Source organism: Puntigrus tetrazona, chromosome 5 (assembly GCF_018831695.1).
Source record: "Puntigrus tetrazona isolate hp1 chromosome 5, ASM1883169v1, whole genome shotgun sequence".
Taxonomy (NCBI): domain Eukaryota; kingdom Metazoa; phylum Chordata; class Actinopteri; order Cypriniformes; family Cyprinidae; genus Puntigrus; species Puntigrus tetrazona.
Window position 1 is genome coordinate 16,215,463 of NC_056703.1, and position 22,379 is coordinate 16,237,841.

The window sequence follows — 22,379 nt, forward strand, 5'->3', positions numbered from 1 at the left end:
GTTTTAATTTGGAAATAACAGGGGAAGTTTTTTTTTTTTATTTGTTATAGTGTTGATGCATGTACAGTGGTTTGAGGTTTTCAGACACGTCCTCCCGTAATACACCTGGTAGCTCAGACACCTTGAAATTGTGAAGTATACTTTGAAGTGCAAGTGTCTGATGTGGTACAATAGGTGCTATCAGTGGAATAAGGGAAGTATTGTTCTCCTTCTCAACAGAAGGCTGCAGCCCATTGTACAGCTGGAAAGGTACATTGGGCTTCCTCAAAAAGATTCCTAATGCAAGCCTGGGGCAAGGGCTTTACTCCTTTACTCTTGAAGAATATGGAAAAGTCACGTTGAAAGTCAGCTTTCTATGCGTCATACATGCCAAAGGCAGCTTTTACACCTTAAATGGCCAGTCTTTCTATGCTATAGTTGTAGTAAAAATAAAATGGGTCATAACTGTAACTATACATATGATGGTAAATCTAAATTTGCAGCAACCATGCTTTTTTTTCAGGATATTCTAGAAATAGAAATCTTAGAAAACATAAATGTCTTTACTGTATAAAATACGCTATATATATATATATATATATATATATATATATATATATATATATATATATATATATATATATATATAGTATCAGAGGAACCTTTGCCTCAATTCATTTGTTATTAAACCTGAGGAATTATTTGAACGAATGGGAATGGTTGGCAGATTATCAGCATTGCTCGTGGCATACTGCATTGTAAATCTTTACAAGTCCTCATTAACAAGCTTTCCTTCTTTCTTTAACACGTTTTTTTTTGTGTGTGATGTGCCTGCCAAAACTTTATAGTGTCATACAAGAACTGCTCCGTTTTCTGTCTTTTATTTGTCTTTGCTCTATATACAATTTTCTTCAGCATCAAAGTCAAATGTTGTCAATTTGTTCATTTTTAGCGTGCAACATTGGATGTGTGCTCTTCTGAGACACCTTACGCCTGACAAATTATGTCTTTCAATGATGCATTGTGGTAATTAATAATTACAACAGATGGTGATAGATCACGATGATAAAATTAAAAATACAGTAAATTGTTCAGATAAGAACATCTGCTATCTCTGAAAATGGCCTCTTCATCAATATTTTACATTTTCTATCGTTTCTACGTTTTTCTTCTGTTCATTTCTGTTCGTTCCCTTAAAACCTTTGTAAGTAAATCAACTGGAATGTTTTTATTCCTTCTAAAATAACAGAGCATGTTAAAGTATTTGATCTTGTCTCGCATGTTGTGCTGTTTGTTAAAGCCTTAATTTGTTTTAAAAAGAAAAGATTTACATTTCAATATAGCTTAAGGGTCCTCATGTTTTGAAGTAGTTTGTACCTACAGTATTAGTGCTAAGAATGAATAGTACTTAAGTAAAAGTAGCACCTTTTAATTTTCTGCTGAAGAGAAAGGCATCTGTGTGAGCCTCCTGTTCAATATGCTCTCTTAAACCTTTCCCTTCTCATAGAATAGTTACCATAGCAATACAGCAGGAGTTATTTCCTCTCCTCTGTTTTACTTGACCTCCACCTGAGGCCATCTCAGAAGAGGACCTAGATCGCCTCTGATTCTGAAGAGAGACCCCTGAATAATTTCTGCTGTAGTACAGTCATGTGTATCATAGATGCATCCAGTCTCATGATTGGGGGTGTGACTCGCACTGGCAGGAGTCTGGGGGAGGAATATGCTTGAGGAACATGTACCAACCACCCACATCTCATCTGTCCACTCCTCTCATTCATCTCCTCACACCACTGTGGGAGTTTAATGAAAGTCTCAGCTTGTGCTCAACTGTAAGATCTGACCTTTTCCTCTATTTCTGAAACAGCGTAGATTCAAGACTTGCATTATGCTGTGCTTGTGCTTTTCACATTTATCATACCCAGTGGGTGCAGCATTCAGTCAGAGACAGATAGACAGGTTGCAGAGCCCATAGATAGATAGATAGATAGATAGATAGATAGATAGATAGATAGATAGATAGATAGATAGATAGATAGATAGATAGATAGATAGATAGATAGATAGATAGACTTCCATAGATGATTGGGCAGATGGACATTAGACATATGCATAGATGGATGGATGGATGAATGGATGGACATACTATAGATGAATGGACACGGGGACCAATCTATAAATAGATAGATAGATAGATAGATAGATAGATAGATAGATAGATAGATAGATAGATAGATAGATAGATAGATAGATAGATAGATAGATAGATAGATAGATAGATAGATGAATTGACAAGGGGACCGATGGACATTTCAATAGATATATAGATGGATAGAATAGATAGATGGGTGGACGGAAGGACAGATGGACTTAATAGAGAGAGTTTTACAGACAGTCTTGCATGGAGATCAGTGGATAGATGGATAGATAGATAATTAATTTTGAAAGTATGTCATGGATGTAATGGATGGATGGGTGACAATATGGAAGAAGTCAAAGAAATGAATGCTCAGTAGCCCAGCAACCTGTTTCCTCAGTAACAGATATTGCCTTGTTAATCTCAGTGACATTATTCACTCTTTTCACACTGCATTTGAATCAATACCGAGCTCAGCACACAGTCATTAGAAAGCAGCGGGTGCACACCAGGCTTTATTGGTGCTCGATGTAGTAAGAGAGACAACGAGGAAGAAAAACAGAAACAATAACATGGTGGACGGCCGTGGTAGAAATGACCGCTTGCTCCATCAGAGATGCACAGATAATGGGGTCATTTCAGTAACTCAGCATGAGAGACGAGTTGCACTCTCACTCTGCGTTCAGCATGATGTTTGCTTTGTTTTCTTTGTTTTTCATCATCACTACACAAACCTTCTGACCTTTTGTGTGCTTTTACGATTGGCTTTTGTTGCAAGATACTGAGGATTGAAGTGAAGGATGAAGAATTTATGCTAGAATTAGTCAATACGCATCATTTATTAAACACTAAATCTTCATTTTAACTTCAAGGAATCACTTGAAACAAACACATTTATTAGCAGAGGTGAGTGCAATGAATTCAGTGTTACATAACAGTACAGGCATATCCTCCCAGGCACTCCTTGTCTCACACATCTCCAATAATTTGTGCAACATTTGATCATACATATTAGCAGTGCCATTAAAATGGTACTTAGCTAAACTGAGCCTGCATTAGCCGTAAGCACTAGTTAAGAAGTGAAACTTTGATCTAACTCGGTCTCAGGGAGGAAATCTCGGGGCCCTAGAAGGCAGTTTTGCATGCATTTACATCACCATATGCTGGGTTCTAAAACGGTCGGAAGCCAAACTTGTTGAAGCTGAAGTTTGTTCCCAGAAAGTGTAATATTAGGCCATGGTGGTCCAAAGATAACGCCTCAGGAAATGTATTCTAGAGACATCTGAAAAAGATGCCTCTTCTTTGTTTTGCATTCGGTTGTGATTCTGACATTGAGTGAGAAATGAACAAATATTCGCTGACAGCCACAAGCGAACAACATGGTGGAGTTTGTTTGCAGCGATCTGATGGCAGTATATTGCTGCAAAAGCTCTGAGCTGGCTTCAGTGTCAGGGTTTGTGGGTCTACTGGAGTTGATTTCATGAAAAATACATACCTACATATACTGCTTTGTGCGTTTCCTGAGCATTTTTTCCCCTCTACTTGGCGACGTCATGTCAGTCTGTCAGTATCAAAACACTTTTAACTGTTGTGAGATGTTGTGAGGCTCTCGAGAGGCGTGTTACTGCGGATGAATTCAGCTTAATCTCAGAGTGAATATCCAGTGGGAGGTGAGGAACTTTTTTTCCCATAGTGTTTCAAGGTACCTGTGAAAAGCAGCACTGAATGTAGCCTCCCTTGACGAATACATCATACGGCTTTTAAATCCTTTATGTGCCCACAGAGCTGTTGATAAAAGCATCCTGTACACAACAGCCCGTATGTGTAGGCTGTGTGCAGTTTGGCTAGCATGGCTGTGGCTAACATGGACTGCATTTGACCCTAAAACACCTTCCATTTCTTCTGAGCATATTGATGCTTTATGAAAAGCTTTTCCACTACTGTTTTTGTTCGTAACTTGCTTGATGTTGATATGCCTCAAAATAAGACTGTAATTTGGCTATTTGCCAATATGCACTTTTGCCACAGTCTCATCCTGGTATGAATTCTTGCTTTTTTGTGCTGCATTTATGTTTATATACACCAGCATGTAAATGTTTAGGGTCAGTCCTTTTTTATAGAAAATAGCATGTTTAAGCAAAGATGCATTTATATAGAATTTACAGCAAATGCATTTTAAAAGATTTCTGAACTTTTGAACTTTCTGTTCATCAAAGAACTCTGAGGGGGAAAAACTCTATTTCCACAAGATCTGTTCAACATCAGCATGTTCAATTGATTTCTAAAAGATCATGTGACACTGAAGACTGGAGTAATGACTTTTGAAAATTCAGCCATCACAGGAATAAATCACATTAAACCTATTCACATAGAAAATTTTTATTTTACTGTTTATATCAAATAATATATTATAATATATTAATTAAATGCACGCTAATGGAGCATAAGATACTTCATGCTAAACTTTTTTTGCACACGCTATAAAGGCTTACAGAATGTATAAGATGCTTTGTCTCTCAATGTCTAATGATTTCCCTCATCCAGTGGTGAACAGTTAATATTATTTGTGCGGGGAGATCATCCTCATCATCTTGATAACACATGACAGTTTCATCCCATAAATCATCTACAGTTTAATTGGTGTGCAACTACTGTAAACTAATTTACTGCAAATCCATCATAATCCAAATTGTTTTCCCGCATTTGTTTTCCTAAAACATTAGGGAACACTGGATTGTGTTGAGTTATTTTCAGAAACCCAAGTATACATAGAGTTATATATTTTCATGTGAAACACTTGCCAGCAAAGCCACTGTTATGCGCTTACTGGATGTTTGGTTGCTAGGTAACCCTCTCTTGACAAAGAAATCTCTGACACTTTTCCTTTATGTTTTTCCACATCTATATCTAAATAGACAATGCTGAGTTAGAGAATGGTTCAGAATGGTTCTGATACAATTCTAACATTAATATCTCAGCCTGAGCTGTACAGCTAACCTTCAGCTGCAGGGCCTGTGTCCAAACAGGTGCTGAAGAGAGCACATGACACATCCTCATCCTGAACCAGACGGCATGTTCAAGTGCAAGCCCTCAAAGATGTCCTCAGCTCGCTAATTGTGATCTTTTGTCCATCATTGCTTTTGTCAGCGAGTATTATAATGAAATTTTATGGCAAAGTAGATGTAATTACAGAGGAGTAAAAAGGGTTGATTTGATCAGACGGTGAGGGCTTATAAAGACTGCAGGATTTGCGTACTAATCAGGCAAGCCAGGTTCTGTTGAGATGTTTCTGCCAATTTCACCCTTCAGTGAAAATTGATTTGCTTTATTTTATTATTATTATTATTTGTGCATTTTTAAGTGTGTGTGTGTGTGTGTGTGTGTGTGTGTGTGTGTGTGTGTGTGTGTGTGTGTGAGTGAGAGTAGACACACACTAGATTTCAAATGTCTGTGGTTTTTTACATTTTTGGGAGTACTTTTTTATACTCACCGAGGCTGCAGTTATTTATCAAAAATACAGTAAAACATGTGAATATATTGCTATATGTAGTTGAAAACCTTCATTTTCGAGAGCCATTGCCCCAGTCTTTATTGCCACGTGATTCTTCAGAAATCATTGTAATTTGCTGACTTGGTCATCAAGAAGTTTTTCTTATCATTAGCAATGTAGAAAACAGTTAATATTTTTGCGGAAACTCTGATACATTTATTTTCATCCCGATTTATTTACAAATAGAAAGTTAATAGAACATAGAGAATAGAACATAATTTATTTGAAATAGAGAGTTTTTTGTAACCATATAAATGTATTTACAGTCACTTTTGATCAACTCAGTGTGTATTAAATTAAAAAAAGGAAAAATAACTGCAAACGGTAGTATATATTTAATTATGTTTTGGTAACATATGTGTGACCCTGGACAACAAAACCAATAGTGGCACAGGTATTTGTAGAAATAGCCAACATTACATTGTATGGGTCAAAATACATTTTTATTTTATGCCAAAGAAAATATTATGATATTAAGTAAACATCAAGTTCTAGGAAAAGATATTGTAAATTTCCTACCACAATTATATCAAACCTAATTTATGATTAGATATATGCATGCTAAGGACTTAATCTGGACAAAGGGTTTTTTTGCACCCTTACATTCCAGATTTTCAAATAATTGTATATTTTTAGCCAAATATTGGAAAGCTTATTTTTTCAGCTTTCAAATGATTTTAACCCATGTTCACATTAAGTAATTGTTAGATAGGTTGTGATCTCATTTATTATGATGAACATCAGTGATACAGTTCATACTGCTGTGCTGTGATGTCATGCCACATAAAATATTTGGGTCGCCAGAATCCAGGTACCAAGAGTTCTTCTGTGACATTTAATTAATCCACTTTTGAGCATGATGAGCTTTCTCATCAGGCCTGTTTTTGGATTGTGGATGTGTAAAAGAACAAAACAAAACACTTAATTTGAAGTCCTATCATGAACATTGTAAACTTTCCCTCATGACTAGCTTAATGGCTGGATGTATAATAAAACTGAAAAAAGAGTTTCAGTAGGAAAGCGAGAGATGCATACTGTAAGCGATAACACAGCAAACAGAGCCGTGGGGGGAAAACGACCTGGCATTTCAATAATGATACCATTTCCACCTAAATCACTGCATTTTGCAATAATCGTGGGTGAGAAGAGAAATATGACTGTAAGACTCCCAAGTCCTCAGTAACGTTCACACCCCGAGGCAATCAGGAAACAATGAGATGTGTGGAGAATTTCCTTATTGTCCTCATCAGTGCCAATTAGTTATCTCAATTCCGCAGCATTGTTTTGCAAATTTACATTTAATCAAAGTGTGTTCCATAATCCCATCTAATTTACAAAGTACCATGTTACGACAACGCCTGCAATTAAAAGATGTTAAGAACAATCATGAACTTGTTTTATGTGTTTTGGGACGCACTGTTTTTGTAATGCAAAAAAATAATCAGTCACCATTTTGAATGAAAACTTTAAACTCCAAATACAACAGGGAATTAAAGTTGCGTAGAACTGAGAGACCTATTAAAGGAAATGTGATAAAACGGACGATCCCTTGGCCATTCTGTGGTCCTACATAAATCACAGCACACACCCCACTCAGATCATTTCAGACTACATAGACGCTCAGCAATCATTTGGCCTGTCATCTCGCCACAGACATCTAAGCGTATGCACGAAACGGAAAAAAAACTATGTCTCTGCTGAAATGCTAGTTAGATCTAGCACAAAGACACGGGAATGACAGGAAGATGCTTTTAGCCTCAGAGTAACCTGAGTGGAGAGTTTGAGCTGTCAGCTTCAGTCAAGGGATTCGTCGGAGTTCAAGACATCTTTATTTCATTCTTATTTCACATCTCTCGTAACTAGCTGTACCTTCAAGTTTCTCAGTGGAAAACGTGGCGCCGTCCCAATTTTAAACACCTCCTTTGATCTTTTCTCTGCAGACTGTTCCAAGCCCAGTGTCTCCAAGGGCTCTTCAGCCATGAACATGCCCCAGTCATTTGGCACTGCGATGGGTTTTTCTCTATCGGAGACCCTGCCTGCTGCCAGCCTGCCTAACGTGCCCCAGAATGCTTCAGATCAGGGATCTCTGTTAACTGCTGAAGACAGCATCACTTATTTAGCACCCACGGCAGACACAAATAAATGCTGGCCTATCCGGCCAACGCTACGGAATGAACTGGACACCTTCTCGGTTCATTTCTACATCTTCTTTGGGCCCAACATCTCCATCCCCCCAGACCGGGCAGCGATATTTGCCATCAACCTAATGCCGGTGCTGGACAGCGGAGGCGTCCTCAACATGGAGCTCAAACTCAATGTGGTGAGTTGCTTTAAATCTTACCAAGAGTTGTGTCTTCCTAATGCAAAAAAAAGAAGAGATGAACAATATAAAAAATACCAGTTTGTATTTATTTGATAAATGCCACAATTTGTAAAGGAATGAAAATTCTGGCATTTTAATTAAAAATTTTTTTTATATGGCCATTAATTTGAAGCTCTGTAAATCAGATATATCTGTTATGAAACTAACCTATAATTTATTGGGGGGTTATCACGTTTGATTTATTGATGGGTTTTTGTAACAAAAATATTTACCTATGACTCAATGTGTGACACAACTTATGTCATACGTTGTACATCGAGTCATAGGCCAGTCGAAAAGCTGGAAGTCATCACTCTCAAAAAAAGCAGGTATTCACATTATGACTAGAAATACTTTTGTTACAAAAAAACCCTATCGATCTACTTCTTGTGAAAACCCACCGAAGGCAGATAACTTAGTTTCACAATGTATATATACAATTTACGGAGCTTCAGAATAATGGCCGCTACCCACAAACATTACCACTACGTCTGAAAGAAGAAAGTCATATGCACCTAGGATGGCTTGGGGGTCAGTAAAAATGCCATAATTTTCATTTTTGGGAGGACTATTCCTTTACTATTAGTAAAATATATGATAGCTTTGTATTTTCTTTTCTTCTTCTTCTTCTTCTTCTTCTTCTTCTTACTGTGGGTGGAAAAATATAATGCAATTCAATACAGTGATTATTTCTTTGAGAGACAATAACTTTACACACAATGCACTATAAAAATTAAAACATTGCAGGATGTTTTCATTTCGCTTAGAGCTGTGTTGCATAATGCATGAAAGGTACATTTTCAAAAGTCCATAAAATGGTCACTTTAAGCAGTGAGCAAGTTAAGCAAGTTTTGTTCAGGTTGATATTTTAGAGGCCTTACAAATATGATAATGAAATGTAACAGGAAAATGCATAGTGGCGTTAAATTTTTATATCCTGTCTTTACTTTTTCATTTTTTTTTCACGGTTTTACCTTTTACATAAACATTCATGCATTTATCAAAAACAACTTACTGTACAATGCACTGAAGGTATTCATTTAATTACTTCAAACAACTGTACATACATCTTTTACATGTTTACCTAGTTTATATCCAGGTAAACATTCAAAGAGCATTATTTTATTTTATTTTACCTTCTGAAATGTGTCTACTTTATGTTAGAACGGATTACCTTGTACCAGCCACCAGAGCGTATGCATTCGTAATCTGTAATACCCTTAAATCTGTGAGGGTATTACATATACTCGGCTAAAATCCATCAAAAAAGCATGATACTTCCTCTAAAAATGGCAGAATATCAGAGATTGTGCTTCATTATTTATCGTCCTAAATCTTTCTTTTTCATTAGCATAAATTTCTGCAATTATCATCTTGCAGGTCTCAGTGCACTTCAGTGGTAGAAAAGTGTTATAGTGTAAATTCAGCTTCAGCAAAATCCATATGTAATGCTATGGCACCTCGTCTACATTCTGTATATATATTTTTTGATGTTTCTGTTGAAAGAATATCTTTAATGGAGCGTTCCTCCATCTGCTGGAAAGATCAGGTGAAATACCCACTGGGACTCTGGTACCCAAATACCTTTGATGGAGTCACGCAGACACTTCTAAGGTGTTTGAAGGATTATGAATAATTCAGATCTTTACATTTCTCCTGAAACCAAGAGCCCATATGGCATTTAACTGAGTCAGGGTTACGACTCAGGAGCTCTTCAGCTAAATTCTTGTGGGTGGCAGAGACTTGATGCACTGTAGCCTGATTAATATCAAATGTTAGCAAGTGTCAGCCTGTTCTCACAGCATGAGAGGTGTAAAACTAAAAGGGGGATGGTTGCAAATGTCACCATGCTTGTTCGTCTCAGGTGCTCGGAGCTAGTTGTTGATAATGCGTATCTGCCTTTATCTGTGTGTCACTAAAAAGCCCTTAAAAGATTCTATGCCAAGTCCACACGTCCAAACAAACAGAAGACGCACATGGACCTATTTATTAGTTGATATCTCACGCCTCCACTGAAACCGTGTTGAAGGCCACAGTTCTCTAAACAGCCTCTATTTCTCTCAGATTGAATTGATGCATTTAATGGATGTTTCCTAGAGTGGTGCTGAACAGGAAAAGGAGAGAAGAATGAGCTCTCTGTGGCAAAGGTTACTTTAAAAAGCCACATATGAGGCTTTCAGTAGCTGAAAGGTGGGATGTTTGGCAGCGAGAGTGAACACTGTGAGATGCCTGAGCGGTTATGACTGTATTGAGGGAGGGGATGATAGCTGGTGATGAAGAAGGGAGAGTGAGTGCTTGGTAACAGGTTTCTTGACAGCTTAAATGCCTGCGACTGCTTTGGTGTGAAGAGTCATCACATAATGGCCCCATTTCCATTTCCCAGAGTAGGTGATTCTTATCAAAAATTCAGTCGCTGAGAGCATAATACCACTTTTATTGAGGAGCTCTTGACTTGTTAAATATTTAAGTTCAAACATCTAAACAAAGTATGATATTGTTTATCTTTACTGATTTCAAGTAATAATCTGGGTTCAATGCAAGTTAAAACCGGTCGACAGCATTTGTGGTGTAATGTTGATTTCAACACACAAAAAATAAATAAAATACAATGGTCTTGTCTCTTTGTTTAAAAATGGAGGTTAATGGAGTTAATCATATTATAAAAGCACCTGTGTTTTCATATTTAACCATTTATGCAGTCATTTTAGGGTTTATGACATTAGCATGTTATGGTGAAGAAGTTGCAAAATTTAATATACCAAAAAAAAAAAATTATTTATAATTTTCTTTGAAAGAAGTCCCTTACAGTTTAAATAAAACTGCAATATTCTGAAATATTATCACAACTGTCACGTGTGTGGTTAGCAGGAGAGCACACAACTAGCATAAGGGTAAATAAAACGATTTAATCTACTCAGAGATGAAAAACAATATAAATGCAGGCAGGTAGACAGGACAAAACCACACGCACATAAAGACGAGATCGGACAAACATAACTGAAACCACAGGACTTAAATACACCAGGTAAATCACTAAATTAACTACACACAGCTGAAGACAATAAGGACCATTAACTAAAGTGGGTTAAACGGAACACATGGCACACGACAAAAACAATAACAAAGTCCAACGACGTGACAACAACTTTAAAACTGAAGTCGTTTTCTATTTAAATCTATTTAAAAATATAATTTATTCCTGTCACAATAAAGCAAAATGTTTAGCAGCCATTACTTTTTAGTGTCACATGATAAGAAAACATACTTGTATGCTGATTTGGTGCACATTTTAATTTTCAATTAAATATTTAATGTTTAATATTTTAGTGGGAACCCTGAATTATTTTTTATTTGATCAATTGAAAGTTGCAGCCCTCATTATACTTTTAGTGCCTCATCAAAGATTTTAATTTTATTTTATGTTATTATATGTTTTATTATATTCATATATTATAATGTATTATTATTATTATGATATAGTTTTTGTGGTATCCAACATTAGGCCACAAATGCTGCTGAGTTTTTTTTTTTTTTTTGGCAAGGAACTTCAAAAAAAATTCTCTGCTCAATTTTCAGCTAAAATGAGTTTGGATTATGAAGAAGAAGATTAAATTTCTCTATTCAGCACTTTGGAAGGTAGTTTAAGACTGGTGGTATTTTCGTCTTTTATTGGCTATCCAGGAAATTTTAAAAGGTTTTCTAAAGGTAGACCACAGACCAACCTTGTGAGAGTGGGTGCCATGGTCGTAAAGTAAATGATTTTCATCTTCTAGCCATATGCTGCTGCCATCAGGAAATATCTTGATAAGACGGCTAGATGATGGATGTCTGCTCCATTGACATATCTCAGGTTTATGAGCACCACACTTAATAGGAGCCATTCCTGTTTCTAACCGGCAGGCACCTGGCCTCTTCTGGACTCAGGGCAAGTCATCAGAAAGCTGGACAGAGCAGACAATGGAAAAGTGAATTGTAGCGCCAAAATATATTACGGAGGAATAGTTTCCGACTGAGTTTTCCTCAAACAGAAGTCAGTAGGGGGGAAATGGCATGGCTGCATTGTTGGAAAGGTATAAACGAGCAAATGTCATCAGGTTTGCATTGTTTCTCTAGGTTTGTTAGAAAGGGTCCATCTGATCAGTCCTCAATGGTTTTCAGGTTCCAGTTTCCACTCCTGATTACATCATTAAGGGAAATCATGCCTTCTCCTCAACACACAACTCAAAGAAAAGAACGAAACAAAACAAGAATGCTTCAGGAGTGGGACATGTGGGACTTGAACTAAAAACTTCTTGACCTCCAGCCACAACTACATAACACTGCTACAACTTTGATATTTGCCAAAAATAAATACCAGGTTGAGTCAGCACAACCAGTTATAGCTGTGGCTTTGACAGCATGGTTTCGAATACAAAAAAATCCTCTCAATTATATTTTGTCAAAGTGGTATTACGGTCAGGAGCCAAATTCATGTGAAAATTGCACGTCTCCCAAACTATGCTAACAGCATGGAGTGTAGGACCATTGAAACGGTTCATATTAATAGGCCAAAGTCATGATACATCGCCTAGGAATTATAAATGTAGCATTGCTAGAATTTGCATAACCCAAAAAAGAAACTTGGATGATCTTGTTTTATGTTTTACACTGCTTATGTGATTACCAGGGTTATAATTACTCCAGGGTTATAATTACTTTTGTAAGCGGATGTTTCAAACTGTACGTTTCAACCTAGGATAAAGGTATTATTGAATATTGGCAAATCAGCATCACTGATTGGATGAACTGATTGCACTTGACCTGTTTGCATACAGGTAATATAGGGTTTAGCCAATATTACCAATTTTGGTAAAAATCTAAAATTGTATTAATGAAAATAGATAGGGTTTATTTGGACTACCTCAAAGCTGATCTGGAGATTTTTCACAACATATCACAGCAACACTTTAATAGTTCTAGTGGTTCCCATTGGGCAGTGTAACACTAATAAGAGTACTAGTGAAGACAGTAGCTGTCATAGCAGCTTCAGTGCTTGACCTATAATGATGAAGCAATGGCTTATCCTAATGTCAGGATCCACTCAGAATGGCAGCTTTGAAAAAGTCTTGAAAAGAGGAATTTTCTTTTAATGAAACGAAAGTGACAATTACTCAGGGACCCAAAGAAATCAGCAACAGCACAAGTGGCATTACAGGCTTGTTTGATGAAATGTTCAATTTTAAAACCAATATAATAGCACTGATGCCCTGTACTGCCAAGATAATGGTTTTAGATATGATGTGCCTGAAGGCACTGCATGGAGATTTCCCAAGTTGCTGTGTGTCTGCTCAAGCCTCTAGTCTGTAAGTTGAATATATGGTCACTCAAATGATATTTGAATCAAATACTAAATTCAGATTTTAATTTCATCAATAAACCCAAATTCTCACTACAGCAATATCCGCTAAGACTGTTATTGCATTTTCATACAAAAAAAGCCCCAGTAATATTTAATGATACAAGACAGTACTGTTATTTAGTGGTATTTTTAGACTTTCAATTAATGACATCCTTGAGTTAAATCTCATATGACTTGTCATTTTTGTTATGAATGTCATCGCTTTTGATCATATCACACGAGACAGATCCTCCTGGACTAGTTTTTCTTTTCATGTTTCTAGCACATGTGTCAGTAAGAGCAGTGCTTATTTAAGCAAAAATACAGTTAAAAACATTAATACTGTAATAAATATATATATATATATATATATATATATATATATATTTTTTTTTTTTTTTTTTTTTTTTCTGTTATTGCAAAGCTATTACTTAATTTTGCAGCCATTACTCCAGTCTTCAGTGTAAAAGAAGTCAGTCTATTCTTCTGGATTGGTGCTTATTATTAACATTATCACCAATGTTGAAATCAATTGTGCTGCTTATTTTTTTATTTTTTTAATGTGACTTTTTCAGTATTCTTTCATGAATAAACAGTTCAAAAGAAAGTTTCTTCTTTTGTTGAAATACTGTCTCTTTTGTTCAATTAATGACTTACTGAACCCACACTTCTGAATGGCAATTAGCACAAATAGCTTTTTCATAACCTCTCAGAATTTTAGACCTTCTTATTTGTAATTGTTTTAGCCCACCTCTTTGGCATACACACATGCACATATTCCCTTCAGCTCATGAGTTTGTCCTCAAGCAGACATGTACAGCTGACAGAAAGCCAAGAGGTGAGAGCTGAGCCAGTGTGTTGGGCTAATGAGCTGCGGTACAGGCCAGAGGATAGGAAAAGTGTGTATGTTTGTGTGTGAGGAAGCCCACCCTTTGTGAAGGTGAGTCTGTGTATCTGTGAGGGTGTGTGTTGAATCGTCCCCCCTCCGGCTGCTCTGAGTGGCTCTCATGGACAGTTTGAGGTCAAGTCGGACTCAAGCCTGCCGTCAGGTCTTAAGTGATTTCTGCAGGAGCCAAGTGTTCGTTGCTCCCGCAGGTAATTACGTCCTTCAAGTCTGAGGGCAGGCTGTGAATATACCAGGTCCTCAAAAGACATTTTAAAAACAAAGCCTGACAAACAAAATATGTCAGTCTCGGAATGGACTAACGAAATAGCATATTTGTAATTAGTAAACAAAGCTGTAATATTGCAAACAGAATGTGAATTGGATAGCATTTCAGTAAAAATGCCACACAGGAAAAATCAATTGTTCCAAGACATACAGATAATGTTACAAATTACACTTCAAGATTATCTTAACTTCTTATTTTACAATGGGACGATAAACAAAATGCAGCCCTAATGTTGGGCACTTAATGTGTATGTGGTACTGTATGTGTGTGCGCTCACTTGGGTTATGCTGCCTATTTTGTTTAGTTTAATTTAAGATCTGCATTATTAGTATTATTAATAATAATCATTATTATTATTATTATTACAATTAATCATCTTACTATTTCTAATATGTTAGTTATGCTATGAAATAATGCCTATACAAATTTTTTTACCCTTTTATTTGCGTAAAAATGTAAAACTGTGACATTCACAGACATGATTATACCATTAATGCAGTATTGCTCTAAAAAAAGCCATTTTGTAACCAGCGCTTTTTTTATTCTAGATTGTATTGTACAATAGGTTTGCAATAATAAAGACGCATTAGTAGTGTTTATTATGTGTCCCCTTCTCTAATAAACTACAAAAGTAAGTGGAAAAGTTCCAAGTTGTAATGGGTTACGAGTAGTCAGAGGCTCTTATCAATTTACCAACATTTTCACGCACCGCTTAGATAACAACGCTATTGGGATACTTGCCATAGAGATTAAGTACTTGTGTGCAACTAATATCTTTCTTAGTGCTTTGGGAAGCCAGCCTGATTCTAATGGCACTGCAGTTGAAAGACTTTGCAGTTAAAAGACTTTTTTTTCTTTTTATACTCCATTGACTAAAGATGAAAAGTTGAAAAAAAGTTCAGAGTACTGTCACATGAAAAGATCTGAAACAGACCTAAATAACTGGACCCCATCAGCTTTAAAAGAGAGCAGAGACAAAGAGTGTTTTTAATCTGATTTACCTCCATTTTCCTTCAATCTGGGTGTCATTGTTCTTTTCCCGTTCTTCAATTTATTAAGCTCTCTGTGCTTTAGATGTAAATTAGATGTAATTCAGCCATTTTACTCTGGCAGCATAAAATGCTTTCAGTTTGGCCAGTGTTTAAGCACAGTGAATTAAATAGCATGTGCTACTTAATTGTGTTTATTTTGTTGCTTTGTATTATTTTATTTATATTCGTGCATTATCACAAGTGTGCTGATATGAAAGCAACACAATTGTGAGGGTGACAGTGTTTTTAAACGGCAGTCTAACCCGTTAAGCTCTGCTGCAGTATGCATACCTGAATTGAAAACGGTGCCACATATTTTGGAGTAAATTGATAAAATGATAAATTGATAAATGATGGTCTTATTTTACAGAAAATAGACCAAATTTGAACAAAGAGTCCTCTAGGGGACTCTATTTTCCTACTTTTGAGAGATCAAGCATACACAAATTCAAAACCTTTCCATTTCAAAATAGTTTGTGCTAAATGGATAAAAATGGTCTCATTTTACGCAGAAGTCCTTCAATTTTAAACACACGGGTGGAGTAATTGATAATTATTATTGTATTTGTTTATAATCCAATGTGATCCAATGAGTAGGAAGCAAGTATGATTCAGCCACTCACTCATAAACATCTTTAATTTCTAAAATAATTAGTATTTGTAAATGAATCGGTATGAAATGAACATTTACTGTATCTGCTTGCTGATTACCTCTTATTGATCTTGTGTGAAAAAATTCATCTGTGTTGAATTTCATTTTGGTAACCCTTTAGAATATGTAACTTAACTATGATATTTCCCTCAATAAATTCTTAATTTGCTGTCTATTAACATAAGGTAGTAGTTAAGGTAGTAGTTAAGGCAGTTTAGCTATTGAGTAGGATTAGGGATGCAGAATAAGGTCATATAGAATACTGCATTAATATGTGATTAAGAACTAATAAATAGCTAATATTTTAGTAATATGCATACTAATAACCGTAAAATAAAGTGCTTCAGATCAGCCTCTATCCAAATAACAACTGACAAATTGAACCTCTAAAATTGTGTATTTTTTGATAATTCATTGCACGTGGATGTATGTCATACCACAGAAAGAGATCAACAAGTATGTTTCCAAACAGCCGCAATTCTTATAATGAATGCAAAAAAATCCTAGTAATTGTCGTAATATTCATTCTTAACACTGCTCATCATTGCTTCTCTTACTGTCGCAATCAATTCTTTCCACTCATCAGGTGTTGCCCTGTCTAGTGAATGCCAATACTGCGGTAGATGCGGCTTTTACATTTGACAGCAGACGTGTCAACCGTTTTGTGGTCACTACAGTTTTGAAATGCATGGAGGAAACTTTTGTGGGCTGTTAATTTTAAACTGTCTTGAATGACAGCCAAGAGCTGCCTTGAGTGAACCCAGCTGGTCATCCGTCATTGTTAAAAACTTACATCCCTGATTGGGGTCTGGTCTGAGGCCAGCTCGACACAGGTGCTTGGCACAGCATTGACATTAAAGCACTCCACGCTGAATATCGAGCAAAAGAGACGCCAGGAAATTTCAGTTGCTGTTGTACTGATTACTAAAAACACTGGCTCGATAAAAGCCTGCGGTTGAGACGCTCTTGGTTCATTTAGATTACATGGTTGCAGACAGTCCTGTGTCAAAGACAGTGGCTCTTTTTCTTTATTTTCTATTTTGTACAGCTGTCAGGCCTTATGCGGAAAGAGACAATGCCAGAGATTTACAATGATGGATGACTAAAGCTTGCTAAAACAGACACAATAGATATTATGAATGTGAGTATAGAAATTCTCAGGGTATGGTTATTTTGTACGTAGTTAATTTGAGATTATAATAGGTAATATGCGTCACTGTATAAACACGGCCTAGCCATTTGGGTTTAAATAAGCAAATACTGAAGAGTTCAAGATTGGATCATTATTGCAAACAACATGTTTCTGGCAAACGCTGCAATGGTCTCCGTTAGCCCTAACTGAAATAATATGTCGTTTTTAATTCTTAAACAACCATGTCATATTTTCCAGAATGACAATACCAGACTTAAATTGTGAAATAGTGGCATGAAGAATCATTTACTTGTATGAATTGGCAACAGCATTGCGGCCGTAACCAAATTCAGAGTCTTTGGGATGTGCAGGAGACAACTTTACAGGGTGGTTTGTCTCTCCCATTGTCAATATAAGATCTCGGCCAAAAATTTATCAAACCCTTGATGGCAATAAATGCTGTAATCTTGCATGATAATGCCACAACAATGCACAGTATAAAAGCTAAAGCTAAAGGCAGTCCATTGAAGTCTATTAAAGTTTTTAACTTTTTTTGGTTAAATTCCACTCCAGCATGACAAAGGTTATTTTAATAGGGTTATTGTCAGGACTGTGTGATGGTCAATGTATAACAATTGGAGCCTGGTGAATATCGATATTGCCATTCTGGAATATGTACATGCATTAAAAAAAAACAACAAAAACTTGGATTTACTTCATAAAATCTTCATAATGTGCACTTACACATTTTAAGTCAATTTTACTGCAACTTTTTGATATAATTTACTTATTGTTTTCGAGTAAAATACTTGCTTAAGTTAAGTAAGTTGAACAAAGGAAATAAATACCTTTCGCTTGACCAGCAGCTTACATGGCATTACTTTAGCACTGAATTAAACCATGCTTTTAAAGTGTGTTAGAAACATCTATCGAAATAATACAGTAAATACAGTCACCTACATATTTTGTACTTCAGCACTCCAAAACTTGTTTTTTTTCTTATATATACAACTCTCTATTTAAGCTTTAGGGCCCTATCATACACCCAGTGCAATGCGGCGCAAGTGTGTCTGCTACTTTCAGTCTGACACTTTGTGGCGCGTTGCTGTTTTGAGGAACTGAAAATAGACTGCGCCACAGACCAGATATTTTTGGACAATGATTGCGTGTATCAGAATTATTTGCAGTTCAGCTTATTACTACTTATAATGACAAATGAAATTGGCTATGTATAACATATATGTAAATTGATCAGACAGAGCTATTTGAAAGCCTGCATCAGTGTATTTAACAAATCAGTGTATTTTAAAATGTAACATTTTTTCGAATTTTTCAGCCAAATGGAGAACCTGCTCGCTCAAACTACTGAAAGATTTAGGAGGCAGAGGCTCTTGCTTAAATCTAGATGGTGTCTCTTTTTTTAGCATGCTATGTGTGTGTGTATATACACAGATTATATATATAATACGTGTAATCATATTTAAATAAATAAATAAATACCACCTGCCTGCTTCAAGTTCAGTTCTGTTTGGCGAACCATGAAATTATACACTTTACCTTTAAATCTGAAAACAGCTGTTTGCATTGCACTGTATTGTACTTTGAGGATCCTGTAATACATTTAAGACATTCAGACACTTGAGCACTCTTTTTTCCCGAGGTCCAGATTAAAGACTAAAGACGAGTTCCCATGCAGAGGTCATGTTTGCATATTGTCTCTTCAGAAAGCACCAAGAACATGACATGTCATTGAAAAAAGAGCTAATCATTGCTATAATAATCACTGAATAATGATCATTGCTATCTGACTGCTTGCTGTCATAAAATGTAATGAATAGCTATGATTAGTCAGAGAACATGATACTTTGCTTCAAAGCGTTATTTTTTCTTGCTCTCTCCCACAGTTTGTGCATGTGTGAGAGATCACTAATTTGCCTCATGTCCTGGATTCGCTTATTCATCAGGCCTCTCTGTATTATTTATGAACGGGTGAAAGACAAGGGCGAACATCTTTATTTTCAGATGTCTATGGATAAGGGGCTTGCTCTGGGAGATGATTGGCCTTTCGCTCATCTACAAAGAACCTCTTTTCCTTTGATATTTCTATGAAATTATCACATCTCCAACGGTTATATCACAGCCCTTTCCTTTGCCTGCCAAACCCTTCTTTGACCCGCTTTGTGTCACCCACTGTCTGTGTTTCAAAGTAACTTGTTAATTAACTTTGATGTTCACTTATCTTTTACAGGATTCAAACCTATTTTGTCTTTTTTTTCCCCCTCCAGTCTTCAGTGAGAGGAGAGAATATTACGATCTTTGGCTGCCTGAATCATGGGATGCCACTCTCCCTTCACGACAACACATCAGTCTCGTGTGAATCTGGTAGGACATTCTATCATTTAATCTAAGAGGAAACTCATTAAGCCATATGTAGTCATCATCACATTTTTAAATATTGTTTGCAATTCTAAGAAAATAAAAAGGTAAAATATAATAGTAAAAGCGTTTTCTTTTTACTATTCGAAAAAATAAATCACAATAATAACATGCTAAGTTATCCAACCATATGTTATATAGTGAAAAGTGAGTGATTTAGCAAATATATAGTTACAGTGGTATATTGTGGTAAAGTACAGTATAGAAAAAAGACTAGGGGCAGACAATGTTTAAATTTATTTCCGTTTGTCTTTTAAATTGCTTTGGGCCAGTGCCCTTTGCTGTAATGTTCATGAAGACGGCTCACGTTTCCTAGGGCTTTGATCCAAAACCATGGCAGTAAAAACAATGAAGTGTCTTTTTTGGAAACAATTCAGGTGAGACAAAGTAAGATGTCACCATTTCTATGCAAATGCAACATAAATTGCATCGCATAGTTGCAAGTGAAATGTGGTAAACTTGCTTCTATCGCATGAATTTTCTTTTATGGTCCATTTTATGGTTGAGCACATCACTCAGATACGCACTTACCAGGGTTTTCTCACAACAATAATTGCCTTTACCTGTTTATGCTTTCTTTATCAGAATCAGTTTCAGGATTTCATCTCTCCATCAACACCACTGCAAATATCACCAAGCTGAGGATTCCCTACCCGCAAACGGGCACGTGGTACCTGAGCTCTGCGATCCATGTGTGCCACAGAACACGGGTGAGCACATTTATATGTCTTTCTGTTTATGCTTTCTGCACTAAATTATCAGACTGCAGTTGCTGTGAAAAAGATGTGAAATATTCATTGCACTCCATGTATTTACCTTCTTCAACGTTTAGCAAGTAGTAGTAGCAGCATGTGAACTGTGCCATGTTTCCTATTTGCTGCTCTGAAATACATTACTTGTGAAACGATTCACTTTATGTTGACCGAGACTCTTGTAATCTTACATCGTCTCATTCAAAATGAAAATTAATTCTGACAGTGAGAGTTTGTGTTAGGTTTGATATCTTCATTCAAAATTGCACACTGTGTTTTTACACACACACACACACACAGACTTTAAAGTACATTTTCACACTAACACAGAAATTATAACATCAGCTTTGACTTATAGTCGCATATACACATTTCATATTATCTTCGTTAGAATGAAAGTTCTATTATAATTTACTCACCCTTGTGTTGTTCCAAACTTTTTCTTTCTTCCACTGAATACAAAAGGAGTTATTTTTCTCTACGAAAGTACAAATAATAGGACTGAGGAGTTCAGCTTCAAGAAAAGGACACAAAAGCGCCATAAAAATATTGTAAAAAGTGATTCATGCAACTTGTGAACTATAACTCTTGTGAAGCCGTGTGTGAGAGAAACAGAAGATAACATCTCTAATTTTGGACTGTTTCTCACACAAAGCTTAAAAGCTTTTGCAACCCTAAAAGCTTCAATCCCCATTTATTGTAAATGCATTCAGAATTCTCAGAATGTTCAAAGACATTCCATGCTGTTGATTTTTGGTAGTTTTCCTAAAAGCTTCTATTCGACTTTTCACTTTTTTCTTGTCATCTCCATGCTCTTGGACAGGTTCGAGATGTGTACTAATGTAACAGCTGAGGTGTACCTTCTCTCTTACCTGACCCCCTGCATCAATGACTGTGGCACCTATGGCCAGTGCAAACTCCTGCGGACCAACAACTACCTGTATGCTGCGTGCGAGTGTAAAGCAGGTCAGCACCCAAAACCCTATAGCAATCACAAGTATCCGGCTTTTTTAAGTCATTCTATGTTGAATTTTCTCCAGCCATTACTTCACAAATCATTCCATTATGTTGATTTAGCACTCAAGAAACATTACTTATTATCAGTGTTGAGTTGTGTGAAGTTCATAAATGCTTTTTTTTTTTACTGTGTTCTTGCTGAAGAAAATAAAAAATAAAAATCAGTCAAGTAATTAATCGTCGAGCTTACTGACCTAAAATTTTTTAAAGGTAGTTAATTTTCTTCATAATGCTATAATTGCAGTTTGTTTAGTTGTGTTTGATTTTGCCAAGAATCACGCACTTGCCATAATTACATATTAGATGTAATTATGTATCACAAATCAAAAGTGGCACAGAATTCCCCCAAAGGTCCTTAGAAGTGGCGTGCAGGACAAGTGTTGTTTCCTACACTTATAATGTGACACGTGTTCTTGAAGACTCCTTGAAACTTTATCTTTCAGGAAAACAAAAGAGCAGGAATTGTGTGCGATTTAAAAAAGTGAACGAGTCTGTCCTCCTCCCCAGGGTGTTATCACCCTTGCGGTTAATATGATGATAATCGTAGTAATATTTTATAATTCCATTTATTATCTTTCTCCTCTGCTGTCAGATGCCAATCAAACTTAATTGGCATGTTAAATGCTTCAATTACACATGTGCCAATCATGTTGCTGCGTAACTGTGAGATCACAAATCAAGTGGTTTTTAATTAGAGGACATTTGATGATCCTGAGAAATATGCTAATCACAACCTCTCAATTACAGCACCATTATAAAGCTCTGGTGCCTCGCTTCCCCTC

General features: G+C 36.2%; 1 protein-coding gene across 1 annotated transcript in view; it reads left to right on the forward strand.

Annotated features, from left to right (window-relative positions):
- The window catches only part of tmem8b (transmembrane protein 8B), a 106,879-nt gene that overhangs the window by 70,569 nt on the left and 13,931 nt on the right, over positions 1-22,379 (forward strand). The window contains 5 exon segments of the mRNA XM_043238291.1: positions 7,607-7,986; positions 19,678-19,774; positions 20,414-20,508; positions 20,510-20,538; positions 21,404-21,546. Coding sequence (XP_043094226.1) covers positions 7,607-7,986; positions 19,678-19,774; positions 20,414-20,508; positions 20,510-20,538; positions 21,404-21,546 — 744 coding nt within the window.